The 14,114-nt window shown below is 37.1% G+C and overlaps 1 protein-coding gene across 3 annotated transcripts in view; it reads left to right on the top strand.

The window, feature by feature from the left end:
• The window catches only part of TOM1L1 (target of myb1 like 1 membrane trafficking protein), a 263,459-nt gene that overhangs the window by 216,765 nt on the left and 32,580 nt on the right, over window positions 1–14,114 (top strand). For all 3 annotated transcript variants that reach the window (XM_053708296.1, XM_053708287.1, XM_053708301.1), the window contains 2 exons: window positions 2,344–2,404; window positions 3,931–4,039. In XM_053708296.1, coding sequence (XP_053564271.1) covers window positions 2,344–2,404; window positions 3,931–4,039 — 170 coding nt within the window. The remainder of the gene's footprint in view (window positions 1–2,343; window positions 2,405–3,930; window positions 4,040–14,114) is intronic.

Below are 14,114 nucleotides of genomic sequence, written 5' to 3'. Positions count from 1 at the left end.
GTAACAAAGGGATTATCTACCTTTTTAAACAACAAAAATGCTGGTGTTTACTGTCCCTTTAAGTCAAATCTCATGAGATCACAGTAACAGAGTTCATGACCTCAGCACTGCTGATGCTGATTGGCTGCTGTTAATTTCTTCGTTTTTTTTTTATTTATTTTTTTACCTGCAGCTGAATTTCTGTGTCTTTTGCACATTTAGTGTACTTAAATTACGATTTACGCTGAGCATATTTAACATGATTTATTCCTGTGTAATTTACATACAAATTTAAATTTTTTGATAAAATATGTTTTTTAGTAAACAATTTTGTTTCGATTTTTGATGTACCGCATATTTTGTGTCAATGGCTTAATTAATCGTTTCATATGATAATTAAAGTATGGGAGCACCGTAACTCCCGTAACTGCCTGAAAATATAAACTAACACCTAACGCATGCGCAATATCTATCTACCTGTCAATCGCAATCCCCCACCACAATAACTAATAAAGTATATAAACCCCTATATTCACCATCAAACCCACACCGCAAGTAATAATTATTTTACCCCTATATAATAATAATTAAAGTATTAACCCCTAAATCCGCCAACCCCAACATCGCAAACTACCTAATAAAACTATTAACCCCTAATCCACCATTAACCCACAACGCAATAAATTATTTAAGTATTAACCCCTAACCTGCCATACCCACACAACGCTAATAAATCTATTAACCCCTAAACTGCCAAAGCCCACAACTCAATGAAATAATTAAATTACTATGCCCCCTAACCTAACACCCCCTAAATTAACCCAAATTACCTACATTAAAAATACTAAAGTTACTAACTATTAAAATAAAAAACCTAACATTACTTTAAAAATAAAATTAAAAAGTTTAAAGTAAGCTACAATTACAGAAAATAAAAAAGTCTAATATTACAGAAAATAATTAACAAATTATCAAAAATTTAAAAATTAAACCTAATCCCTATGAAAATAACCCCCCCCCCAAATAAAAACACCCCCTAATCTAATTCTAAACTACCAATAGCCCTTAAAAGGGCTTTTTGTAGGGCATTGCCCTAAGCTGAACAGCTCTTTTACCTTCAAAATAAACAAAGTCCCCCCTAACAGTAAAACTCCCCACCCACCAAACCCCCCAAAATAAAAAACCTAACTCTAAAAAACCTAAACAACCCATTGCCCTGAAAGGGGCATTTGTTTGAGCATTTAGTTCTTTGCTGCCCTTTAAAGGGCATTTAGCACTTTTACGAAGTGCCCACCCTAATCTAAATAATAAAAAAAAAAAAACCTAAGTCTAACCCCCAGGTTGGTACTCATGGTTCCTGATGTCCGGCGGAGAAGATCCTGTTTCATGCGGTGAAGTCTTCTTCCAAGCGGCGACCTCTTCTTTCTTCTTTCAGGAACAATCCGGCACAGAGCGGAGGGTGGAGCTGAAGACCGGCGACCCTGGAACTTTAGACTGACGACCGTGGAGCCATGAAGCATGGAGGATCCTTTTCGTACGGTCTCCACCGTACACTAAATAGTGAATTCAAGGTACGCGATTAAAGATGGCGTCCCTTGAATTCCTATTGACCGATTTGATTCTTCAAATTTAAATCAGCCAATGGGATGAGAGCTACTGAACTTCTATTGGCTGATTTGAATAGCCAATATTAGTTACGATGTGGGTTTGATGGGGGATATAGTGGTTTTACGTGTCAGGTTTAGTTTTGGGAGGCGGGTTATATTTTTACTGGAGATTTGATATTTTTTTTATTTTTCTTAGGCGCCGGCAGTTTCTAAAGTGCCGTAAGTCACTAGCGGCTCTAGAAATTTGTATCTACGCTCATTTCTGGACATCGCTAGTTTATCCGACTTACAGCACTTTATGAACTGCCGGCAGGGTTTATTGGATACCCCGATGTGCGAGGTGAAATTACAGGCGGCGTGGGTTGCAGCGCTTGCGCTGAAGCCTGCGCTGTATATGTAATCTCGCCCCTTGTTTTCAGGGTAAAAGGTAGCTTTAGATCATTCCACCAGGCAAATAGAAGTACTGGCGTACATTCTTAAATAATCTCGCCAGCCCACAGATCTTTAGATAATCGGGTCCAGAGAACCCGTTTGTGACGTCCACAATCTCTGAGCTTGCGGAGATATTGAGAAGCAGCGATCGTACGACCAGTTCTTCTTAACTTTCAGTTGCCAACTCACAGACCTGAAGCTGCTTAAGAAATTGGAGCCTTTCACATGATAATGGAAAATTCTGGGTAGGACCATAAATGTATTACTGATACAATAAAACATATTCAATGTGTTTACCACTTTTCTTGTTTCCAATTTAACATAGGCTTTCATATGTGACCCAAACTCAAGTTCCCAGTGTTGTCCCAAGAAGCGTGTATGACAACGTAAGTCTAAAAACTGGCTGATAAATTACATTGTTGTTGTTGGTTTGCTTGAAAGATAATATCAAGCATATGGAAATATGTTCTATACTGTATGTTTACATGAGATATAAAGTTCTTATAAAAAATGCATTTTGCACTATAGAATAACAACTTAATAGGATATAAAACTAACCTGGTTCCAACAATAAAGCTCATAAATTAAAAAAAAATGTAAAATCAACAATGATTATTGCTATTGGCAGAGTTTTGTAATAGTGGGTCATTAATGTTAAAGGGAAATTAAACCCACATTTTCCCTTCATGATTAAGAGCATACAATTTGAAATCATTTTCCAATTTATTTCTATTATTTAATTTGCTTAGTTCTTCTGGTATCCTTTCGTCAAAAGTATACCTAGATAGGCACAGAAAGTGGGAGCTTGCTGCTGATTGGGGGCTGGACATAAATGCCTCTTGCCATTGGCTTACCAATGTGTTCAGCTAGCTCTCCGTAGTGCATTGCTGCTCCTTCAACAAAGGATATCAAGAGAATGAAGCAAATTGGCTATAGAAGTAAATTGGAAAGTTGTTTAAAAATGCATGTTTTGGTGTCCCTTTAAACATTTTAAACCATTTCAGAGTCCTGCCCTACAATGCCCAAAAGAAGATGCAGTGAGCTGATAAAATCATATTGCTTGTTCTAGAGCGTAAACAACTATTATTTTAAGAATCTCACAATAAGGGTGTTAGATTGTGATAATCTGTGTTATGGATAATTGTTTTCATATGGAATAAATACAATAAAGGGACATTTTTTTTTCATTATTCAGATAAAACATAATTTTGAACAACTTTCAAATTTACTTCTCTTATCACAGTTAAACATTTTTACTCTTGGTATCCTTTGTTAAAAAGCATATCTAGGTAGGATCAGGAGCATGCACATATCTGGAACCCTATATGGTAATAGTTTTGCTGCAATGCTTTTTTTTACAGTCTTATACAATTTTCAGCACAAGATGACAGTAGTTTTTGTACAATATATAGGATTGTTACAGAACTGCTGCCATATATTGATCCAGACACATTAACACTGCTGAGCATACTTAGGTATTCTCTTCAGCAAAGGACAACAAGAGAATGAAGTACATTTGATAATAAAAGTAAATTGGAAAGTTATGTGAATCAGGAATTTTAATATAATACAGTGTTCTTCCCTGGACCTTTTTAACCCGGCTGATTGTACTGACCATCCAGCTCATTTGTAAGCCAATATTAAGCTAAAATGTTTATTACACAAATTATCATTAAATACATTTATGTTAAATTATGAAATTAATGTGTGCTTTGGATAGCAGAAAATGTTATAATATAAAGTATTAGACTACGCTGACCCAGCTACTTCATAATTCTACCAGACTGGCAAGAACACTGTAATATAATATAATATAACTTAATTAGCAACTCTATTCATTTATGAATTTAGAAAATAGCTGATTATTTTTCTTCCCCTTTCTTGAATATTTTACGTTTGCTTCTAATTTTAGGTTTCAGTTCCATCTGCAACACCTCTGCTTCCTACAGTTCCAGCTCTTCAGCCCACACTTATACCTTTGCAGAGCAACATATCTAAACCCACATCCGATAGCAACTCAGGTCGGTGCTAGAGACTATTGCCTGTGACACTGAAGGGAAAGGGTTGGGGGAGGAGCTATTTGTGAATCAGGATTTGTTTCCAAAAGCATAAAGCAATTTAGGGCCAAATTGCAAGTGGAGTGCTAACAGTTACGCGCAAGCAAGTGGTTTATTGTGTGCGTTTGCAAGGGTCGGGTTGAGCGCTCATATTACAAGTTGAAAGTAAACGCAAACAACTGAGCACAATCATGATTTACGCTAGAATGAATAACGCATTCTCAGAGCTCTGATTAACTGTTTCATGAAACAAAACACATCTAAAATACATTACAAAGTACACTTATACTCATACTAACACTAGCTGCTAAAAATTATTATAAAAAGAATATTGCGCAAAAAAGTTATAAGGGCTCAAAGATATCAGCTCTTAGTTGTTAGAAAAAAAAAGGCTTTAATAAGATATCTATAAAGATGTATATGTATGTTTCTGTATATATGTTTGTACATATGTATTTATGTTTTTATATGTGTATATATGTATTTAAGGACATTTACGCATATAAACACATAAATACATATGTACAGACATAAAACATAAAAATAAGTGCATTGGAACCCTTTGCAGTTTAGTAGATAAAACATATAAAAACATATTTACGCAATATTCATTTTTAATAAAGTGTTATACTATGTTTTTATTGTAATTATATCACATTCCAATGTTCTGTACATAGCAGAATATGTTCTATGTATTTATAAATTGATATTCCTATATATATCTGTATATATTTATACCTACATATAATCATATATATATACTGTATATATATATATATATATATATACATATATTTTGTTACAAAAAAACATCAGATATATATATAGAAATTTGTATTTATGAATAAATAGAACATATTCTGCTATGTGCAGAACATTGGAATGTAAAATATTTATATTTTTATGTCGGGTTAGTGCACTTGAGAATATGTGATTGTGTTTGCGCGTGAGTAGGGTGTTTTTTCCACTTTTTTTGCTCTATTGTCCTCTATGAGGGAATAGGTTATCGCGTGCGAGATATCCTAAGTTTGGCTTTTTACACGTGTTAGGTTAGCGAACGTGTGAAAACAGTTTACTTTCAACTCATTATCCCAGTGCAACCGTCACGTGCAAAAATCCTTATTCTAGCGCAGTTAGTGCTCGAGCGGGTAAACTTTCTTTCAAAAGATTGACCTTGCAACATGCTGCACATTAATTGCTTGATCTATGCTGGGACTAATTCATATTTCTTTCATGCAATTAGCAAGAGTCCATGAGCTAGTGACGTATGGGATATACATTCCTACCAGGAGGGGCAAAGTTTCCCAAACCTCAAAATGCCTATAAATACACCCCTCACCACACCCACAAATCAGTTTTACAAACTTTGCCTCCTATGGAGGTGGTGAAGTAAGTTTGTGCTAGATTCTACGTTGATATGCGCTCCGCAGCAGGTTGGAGCCCGGTTTTCCTCTCAGCGTGCAGTGAATGTCAGAGGGATGTGAGGAGAGTATTGCCTATTTGAATGCAGTGATCTCCTTCTACGGGGTCTATTTCATAGGTTCTCTGTTATCGGTCGTAGAGATTTATCTCTTACCTCCCTTTTCAGATCGACGATATACTCTTATATATACCATTTCCTCTACTGATTCTCGTTTCAGTACTGGTTTGGCTTTCTACTACATGTAGATGAGTGTCCTGGGGTAAGTAAGTCTTATTTTCTGTGACACTCTAAGCTATGGTTGGGCACTTTTATATAAAGTTCTAAATATATGTATTCAAACATTTATTTGCCTTGACTCAGGATGTTCAACGTTCCTTATTTCAGACAGTCAGTTTCATATTTGGGATAATGCATATGAATAAATCATTTTTTTCTTACCTTAAAAATTTGACTTTTCCCTGTGGGCTGTTAGGCTCGCGGGGGCTGAAAATGCTTCATTTTATTGCGTCATTCTTGATGCGGACTTTTTTGGCGCAAAAATTATTTTCTGTTTCCGGCGTCATACGTGTCGCCGGAAGTTGCGTCATTTTTGACGTTCTTTTGCGCCAAAAGTGTCGGCGTATAGCGATGCGGAATCTGTTGGCGCTCTACAAATAACCGATAATAATAATAATAATAATGTGGTGTCATTTTTGGCGCCAAAAGCATTTAGGCGCCAAATAATGTGGGCGTCTTTTTTGGCACTAAAAAATATGGGCGTCACTATTGTCTCCACATTATTTAAGTCTCATTATTTTGTGCTTCTGGTTGCTAGAAGCTTATTCACTGGCATTTTTTTTCCCATTCCTGAAACTGTCATTTAAGGAATTTGATCAATTTTGCTTTATATGTTGTTTTTTCTATTACATATTGCAAGATGTCCCACGTTGAAGCTGAGTCAGAAGATACTTCTGGAAAATCGCTGCCTGGTGCTGGAGCTACCAAAGCTAAGTGTATCTGCTGTAAACTTTTGGTATCTGTTCCTCCAGCTGTCGTTTGTACTGTTTGTCATGACAAACTTGCTAATGCAGATAATATTTCCTTTAGTACTGTTACATTACCTGTTGCTGTTCCGTCAACATCTAATATTCAGAGTGTTCCTGATAACATAAGAGATTTTGTTTCTAAATCCATTAAGAAGGCTATGTCTGTTATTCCTCCTTCTAGTAAACGTAAAAAGTCTTTTAAAACTTCTCATTTTTCAGATTAATTTTTAAATGAACATCATCATTCTGATACTGATATTGGTTCTTCTGATTCAGAGGATTCTGTCTCAGAGGTTGATGCTGATAAATCTTCATATTTATTTAAAATGTAATTTATTCGTTCTTTACTTAAAGAAGTCCTAATTGCATTAGAAATTGAGGATTCTAGTCCTCTTGATACTAAATCTAAACGTTTAGATAAGGTTTTTAAATCTCCTGTAGTTATTCCAGAAGTATTTCCTGTCCCTGGTGCTATTTCTGAAGTAATTTCCAGGGAATGGAATAATTTGGGTAATTCTTTTACTCCTTCTAAACGTTTTAAGCAATTATATCCTGTGCCATCTGACAGATTAGAATTTTGGGACAAAATCCCTAAGGTTGATGGGGCTGTCTCTACTCTTGCTAAGCGTACTACTATTCCTACGGCAGATGGTACTTCCTTTAAGGATCCTTTAGATAGGAAAATTGAATCCTTTCTAAGAAAAGCTTACTTGTGTTCAGGTAATCTTCTTAGACCTAATATATCTTTAGCGGATGTTGCTGCAGCTTCAACTTTTTGGTTAGAAGCTTTAGCGTAACAAGTAACAGATCATAATTATCATAGCATTATTATTCTTCTACAACATGCTAATAATTTTATTTGTGATGCCATCTTTGATATCATTAGAGTTGATGTCAGGTATATGTCTCTAGCTATCTTAGCTAGAAGAGCTTTATGGCTTAAAACTTGGAATGCTGATATGTCTTCTAAGTCTACTCTGCTTTCCCTTTCTTTCCAGGGTAATAAATTATTTGGTTCTCAGTTGGATTCTATTATCTCAACTGTTACTGGAGGGAAAGGAACTTTTTTACCACAGGATAAAAAATCTAAAGGTAAATTTAGGTCTAATAATCGTTTTCGTTCCTTTCGTCGCAACAAGGAACAAAAGCCTGATCCTTCATCCTCAGGAGCGGTATCAGTTTGGAAACCATCTCCAGTCTGGAATAAATCCAAGCCTTTTAGAAAACCAAAGCCAGCTCCCAAGTCCACATGAAGGTGCGGCCCTCATTCCAGCTCAGCTGGTAGGGGGCAGATTACGTTTTTTCAAAGAAATTTGGTTCAATTCCGTTCACAATCTCTGGATTCAGAACATTGTTTCAGAAGGGTACAGAATTGGCTTCAAGATAAGGCCTCCTGCAAAGAGATTTTTTCTTTCCCGTGTCCCAGTAAACCTAGCGAAGGCTCAAGCATTTCTGAAATGTGTTTCAGATCTAGAGTTGGCTGGAGTAATTATGCCAGTTCTAGTTCTGGAACAGGGGCTAGGGTTTTATTCAAATCTCTTCATTGTACCAAAGAAGGAGAATTCCTTCAGACCAGTTCTGGATCTAAAAATATTGAATCGTTATGTAAGGATACCAACATTCAAAATGGTAACTATAAGGACTATCCTGCCTTTTGTTCAGCAAGAGCATTATATGTCCACAATAGATTTACAGGATGCATATCTGCATATTCCGATTCATCCAGATCACTTTCAGTTTCTGAGATTCTCTTTCCTAGACAAGCATTACCAGTTTGTGGCTCTACCGTTTGGCCTAGCAACAGCTCCAAGAATTTTTACAAAGGTTCTCGGTGCCCTTCTGTCTGTAATCAGAGAACAGGGTATTGTGGTATTTCCTTATTTGGACGATATCTTGGTACTTGCTCAGTCTTCACATTTAACAGAATCTCATACGAATCGACTTGTGTTGTTTCTTCAAGATCATGGTTGGAGGATCAATTTACCAAAAAGTTCATTGATTCCTCAGACAAGGGTAACCTTTTTAGGTTTCCAGATAGATTCAGTGTCCATGACTCTGTCACTAACGGACAAGAGACGTCTAAAATTGATATCAGCTTGTCGAAATGCAGATGCAGGGATTACACAAAGATATCTCAATTAATATCTTTAACACCGATTGTACGACACTCTCTGATGTGGTGGACAGATCACCATTGTTTAGTTCAGGGGGCTTCTTTTGTTCTTCCGACCTGGACTGTAATTTCAACAGATGCAAGTCTAACAGGTTGGGGAGCTGTTTGGGGGTCTCTGACAGCACAAGGGGTTTGGGAATCTCAGGAGGTGAGATTACCGATCAATATTTTGGAACTCCGTGCAATTTTCAGAGCTCTTCAGTCATGGCCTCTTCTAAAGAGAGAATCATTCATTTGTTTTCAGACAGACAATGTCACAGCTGTGGCATACATCAATCATCAAGGAGGGACTCGCAGTCCTCTGGCTATGAAGGAAGTATCTCGAATTCTGGTATGGGCGGAATCCAGCTCCTGTCTAGTTTCTGCGGTTCATATCCCAGGTATAGACAATTGGGAAGCGGATTATCTCAGCCGCCAAACGTTACATCCGGGCGAATGGTCTCTTCACCCAGAGGTATTTCTTCAGATTGTTCAAATGTGGGGACTTCCAGAAATAGATCTGATGGCCTCTCATCTAAACAAGAAACTTCCCAGGTATCTGTCCAGATCCAGGGATCCTCAAGCGGAAGCAGTGGATGCATTGTCACTTCCTTGGAAGTATCATCCTGCCTATATCTTTCCGCCTCTAGTTCTTCTTCCAAGAGTAATCTACAAGATTCTGAAGGAATGCTCGTTTGTTCTGCTGGTAGCTCCAGCATGGCCTCACAGGTTTTGGTATGTGGATCTTGTCCGGATGGCCTCTTGCCAACCGTGGACTCTTCCGTTAAGACCAGACCTTTTGTCGCAAGGTCCTTTTTTCCATCAGGATCTCAAATCCTTAAATTTAAAGGTATGGAGATTGAACGCTTGATTCTTAGTCAAAGAGGTTTCTCTAACTCTGTGATTAATACTATGTTACAGGCTTGTAAATCTGTATCTAGGGAGATATATTATAGAGTCTGGAAGACTTATATTTCTTGGTTTCTTTCTCATCATTTTTCCTGGCATTCTTTTAGAATTCCGAGAATTTTACAGTTTCTTCAGGATGGTTTAGATAAAGGTTTGTCTGCAAGTTCCTTGAAAGGACAAATCTCTGCTCTTTCTGTTCTTTTTCACAGAAAGATTGCTAATCTTCCTGATATTCATTGTTTTGTACAAGCTTTGGTTCGTATAAAACCTGTCATTAAGTCAATTTCTCCTCCTTGGAGTTTGAATTTGGTTCTGGGGGCTCTTCAAGCTCCTCCGTTTGAACCTATGCATTCATTGGACATCAAATTACTTTCTTGGAAAGTTTTGTTCCTTTTGGCCATCTCTTCTGCCAGACGAGTTTCTGAATTATCTGCTCTTTCTTGTGAGTCTCCTTTTCTGATTTTTCATCAGGATAAGGCGGTGTTGCGAACTTCTTTTAAATTTTTACCTAAGGTTGTGAATTCTAACAACATTAGTAGAGAAATTGTGGTTCCTTCATTGTGTCCTAATCCTAAGAATTCTAAGGAGAGATCATTGCATTCTTTGGATGTAGTTAGAGCTTTGAAATATTATGTTGAAGCTACTAAGAATTTCCGAAAGACTTCTAGTTTATTTGTTATCTTTTCCGGTTCTAGGAAAGGTCAGAAGGCCTCTGCCATTTCTTTGGCATCTTGGTTGAAATCTTTAATTCATCATGCTTATGTCGAGTCGGGTAAAACTCCGCCTCAAAGGATTACAGCTCATTCTACTAGGTCAGTTTCTACTTCCTGGGCGTTTATTAATGATGCTTCGGTTGATCAGATTTGCAAAGCAGCAACTTCTTTGCATACTTTTACTAAATTCTACCATTTTATATGAAAGTTTTTTTTATTGACTTTTGAATGTTATTACATACAGCATCTTAAATAACAGTTAGAAACATAAAAACAAAAAATACAAATACAATAACATTACAGCCTTCAAGTGATTGAATATGTGAGTTTTCCACACAAGACAAGAGTAATTTTGGTTTATCGACCTTTCAGTAACATTCCAAAATATAATGGTGTGTTAATTCCGCTTTCCATCTAGCCTGACTCAATCTCAATCATGATCAAATCCCTATTTCCTCCCCCCCTCATCTCTACCCATTCATCTTGCTCCTGAAGACTCAATTATCTCACTCATTGAGGATTGTTTCCTACTGATCTTGTTGGTTTGCTAGGATTCTAGCTCTATTTTCTTTTTCAGTATACATAATATATGGTTCCCACTGTTGTATAAACTTATCCCTGGTATTAAGAAGCTCTGCCGAGGCGCTACTCATTGTAAAGTGATAATCTATTCTACTTTTAATATATTCAAATGAGGGTGGATCCACCTTCCAAAATCTAGCTATGCTTACTCTCACAACCGTGCAGATCAAGGCTATTAGCTTGTGATGTCTTTTCACTTTATTATCTGGAGGAAAATGAAGCAAAGCCTGTTCAGGGGTAAGTGTGATATTAGTTTCTAGAATTAGGCTTAGATACCTTGAAGTCTGATTCCAAATCTCTGTAACCTTTCCACAATGCCACCACATGTGTAAGTATGTCCCTTCCTCCCCACAACCCCTGTAGCACAAGTGGGGCCTGCTGTCCTGTGTATTGGCAAATCTTGTGGGATATATGTACCATTTATAGAGTACTTTAATATAGTTTTCCTTCAACATGGCATTTGGAGAAAACGATAGACCTCTATTAATGTTTGATACCCAATTATCTATTGTCCATGTCCTGCCCAAATCCTGTTCCCATTTAGTCATTATTACACTCTTGTCCCTATTTGAGCCACCATTAATAGCCGGATAGAGCAATGCTATCAGTCCCCTCCTAACCTCCTTCGATAAACATAGTGATTCTAATATAGTATTGTTTGGAGGCTTATCTAATCCCATTATCTCTCGAACTCTGGATTTAAGTTGTAAGTAGTGGAACCACTCATTTTGCCCGGGTGTGCCTAGCTCTGCATATTGAGAGAAGGATAGTAGGTCACTATTAACATAAACATCTGCTATTCGGTAGAGGCCTTTATTCTCCCATTTCCTTTGAGTATGTATGTCAACTAAAGATTCAAGAGGGGAGAGCGGGGTCAGTCTGGACCTCTCGTTGAGTAAATGATACTTCCTAGTCGTTGTGTCCCAAATAAAAGCAGTGTGTGTGATCGCAATGAACTGTTTGATGTGACCGGGTCTGTTTTGTTGTGTTGCCCAAAGAATATTATCCAATCTTCTTACATTAAGCATGTCTTTTTCTAGTTGGACCCATTGTGGTGTAAGTCCTAATTTAAACCATTGTGTGGTCTGGGCCAATCTAGCTGCATAATAATATGATATTAGGTTAGGTAATCCGATGCCTCCCTCTCCCCTATGTCTCATCATATTGTGTTTGTTTATTCTAGCCCTTTTCCCTCCCCAAATGAATTTTAAAATTGCCTTCTGCATTACATATAATTCTGACAACGGTATTGAAATTGGGAGTGTTCTGAATAGGTATAGGAGTTTGGGCAATATTGTCATTTTGACAGATATTACTCTTCCATACAGGGAGATGTTAAATTTAGTCCATTTCACTAATAGCTCTCTAATGTGTGTGAACATGGGGACATAATTTTCCCTATAAAGTTAGTGCACATCTTTTGTGAGGTTGATTCCTAGATATTTGAGAGATGATTTGGCCCATTTAAATGTAAAGTTAATTTCTAATAATTTCTTTGTTGGCTTTGGGAGATATGTGCTAAGGGCCTCACACTTGCCTTCATTAATTTTATATCCAGACAACTGTCCAAATTTATTTATTATGGAATATACCATCGGGAGCGAAAGTAAAGGTTTTGTGACTGCAAGGATGACGTCATCAGCAAATAATGAAATTTTATATTCCTTATCCCCCACCCGTATACCTGCAATATTTGGATTATCCCTTATCCTAACCGCCAATGGCTCAATACATAGAGCAAAAAGTAGGGGTGACAGGGGGCAACCTTGTCTTGTGCCATTACGGATTTTTATTCTGTCTGATTGATACCCTGAGAGTCTTATGTATGCATCTGGGCTTGAATATATCTTTTTTAAGGCAGTAGTGAAGGGGCCTTTAAATCCCATTTTGCTAAGCACTGCAAACATGTATTCCCAGTTAACTCTATCAAATGCCTTCTCTGCGTCCAATGCTAGAAACAGAGAAGGCATCTTCCCAACTGTCGCATAATTAATCAGGTCAATCACTTTCCTAGTGTTATCTGGTGCCTCTCTTTGCGAGATGAAACCCACTTGGTCATTGTCTATCAAATTTCTAACGGGTAGGGTCAATCGGTTAGCCAAAATTTTTGTGAATAATTTTAGGTCCTGGTTGATTAAGGAAATTGGCCGGTAATTTTGGCAGTATTGTTTGCTCTTGCCAGGTTTTGGAATGACCGTCACCCTTGCAGTCAACAAATCTGGGGGAATATCTACTCCTTGCAAGATGTTATTAAACAGTATCCTCAATTGGGGAGCCAGTGATAACTGCAGGTCTTTATAAAATGAGCCTGGAAACCCATCAGGGCCTGGTGCTTTGTTTCTTTTAAGTTCTTTGATAGCCAGCATAATCTCTTGTATTGTTATGGGGGAGTTCAAATTCTCTAGTTCTTTTTCTGTGATAGTTTTTAATTTGCTATCTTCTAGGAATCTAATCAATTCTTCTCTCTTGTTATTATTTGTATTACTACTAGGTAAATTATAAAGATTGTTATAAAAGTTGGCAAACTCATTGGCTATTTGTTGGGGATCATTTGTGACTTGTCCCAAGGTAGTTTGTATTTGTGGGATTGTAGTCGCCCTTGTCAGGTCTTTTAGTTTATTTGCCAGCATCCTATCTGGTTTGTTTGCGTAAATATAATATCTGGTGTCTACCGCTTTTATCGACTGGATCACTTCTCTATCTAATAGTTTGTTTATTTCTTCGTTTTTAATTTTAAGTAATTTTAAGACCTTTTTTTGGGGGCTTTTTTTTATTTGTTCTCTGAGTGCAGCAATTTCTACCCTCAAGCTATCTAGTTTGGCATTATAATTCTTCTTTATTTTGTTAGATTCGGCAATTAGCAGGCCTCTCACCGAGGCCTTAAGTGCACTCCATACAAAATTTGGATTGGACGTTGATCCTGTATTAATATCTACAAAATCTTTAATGTGCTGCTGTACTTTCTGAAGAACAATGGTATTCTGAAGTAGGCTAGGGTGGAGTGACCAGGATCTAACTCTATTGGGGTTGATCATTCCCTCTAGATCAATTATCATCATATCGTGATCAGACCATGAACAGTTATGAATAAACGCTAGCTTTACCAGTGGCAATAGGACCTGACTGATTAGGATCAAGTCTATTCTTGAATGGGTACCATGCACTGTGGATTAATAAGTGAAATCTTTAGTTCCCTTGTTAAGTGCCCTCCAACTGTCTATTAGATTGAAGTCTA

The sequence above is a fragment of the Bombina bombina genome, chromosome 1, assembly GCF_027579735.1.
Source record: "Bombina bombina isolate aBomBom1 chromosome 1, aBomBom1.pri, whole genome shotgun sequence".
NCBI classification, from domain to species: domain Eukaryota; kingdom Metazoa; phylum Chordata; class Amphibia; order Anura; family Bombinatoridae; genus Bombina; species Bombina bombina.
Note: the sequence above shows the minus strand (reverse complement) of the source record. Positions and strands in the feature narration are given on the sequence as shown.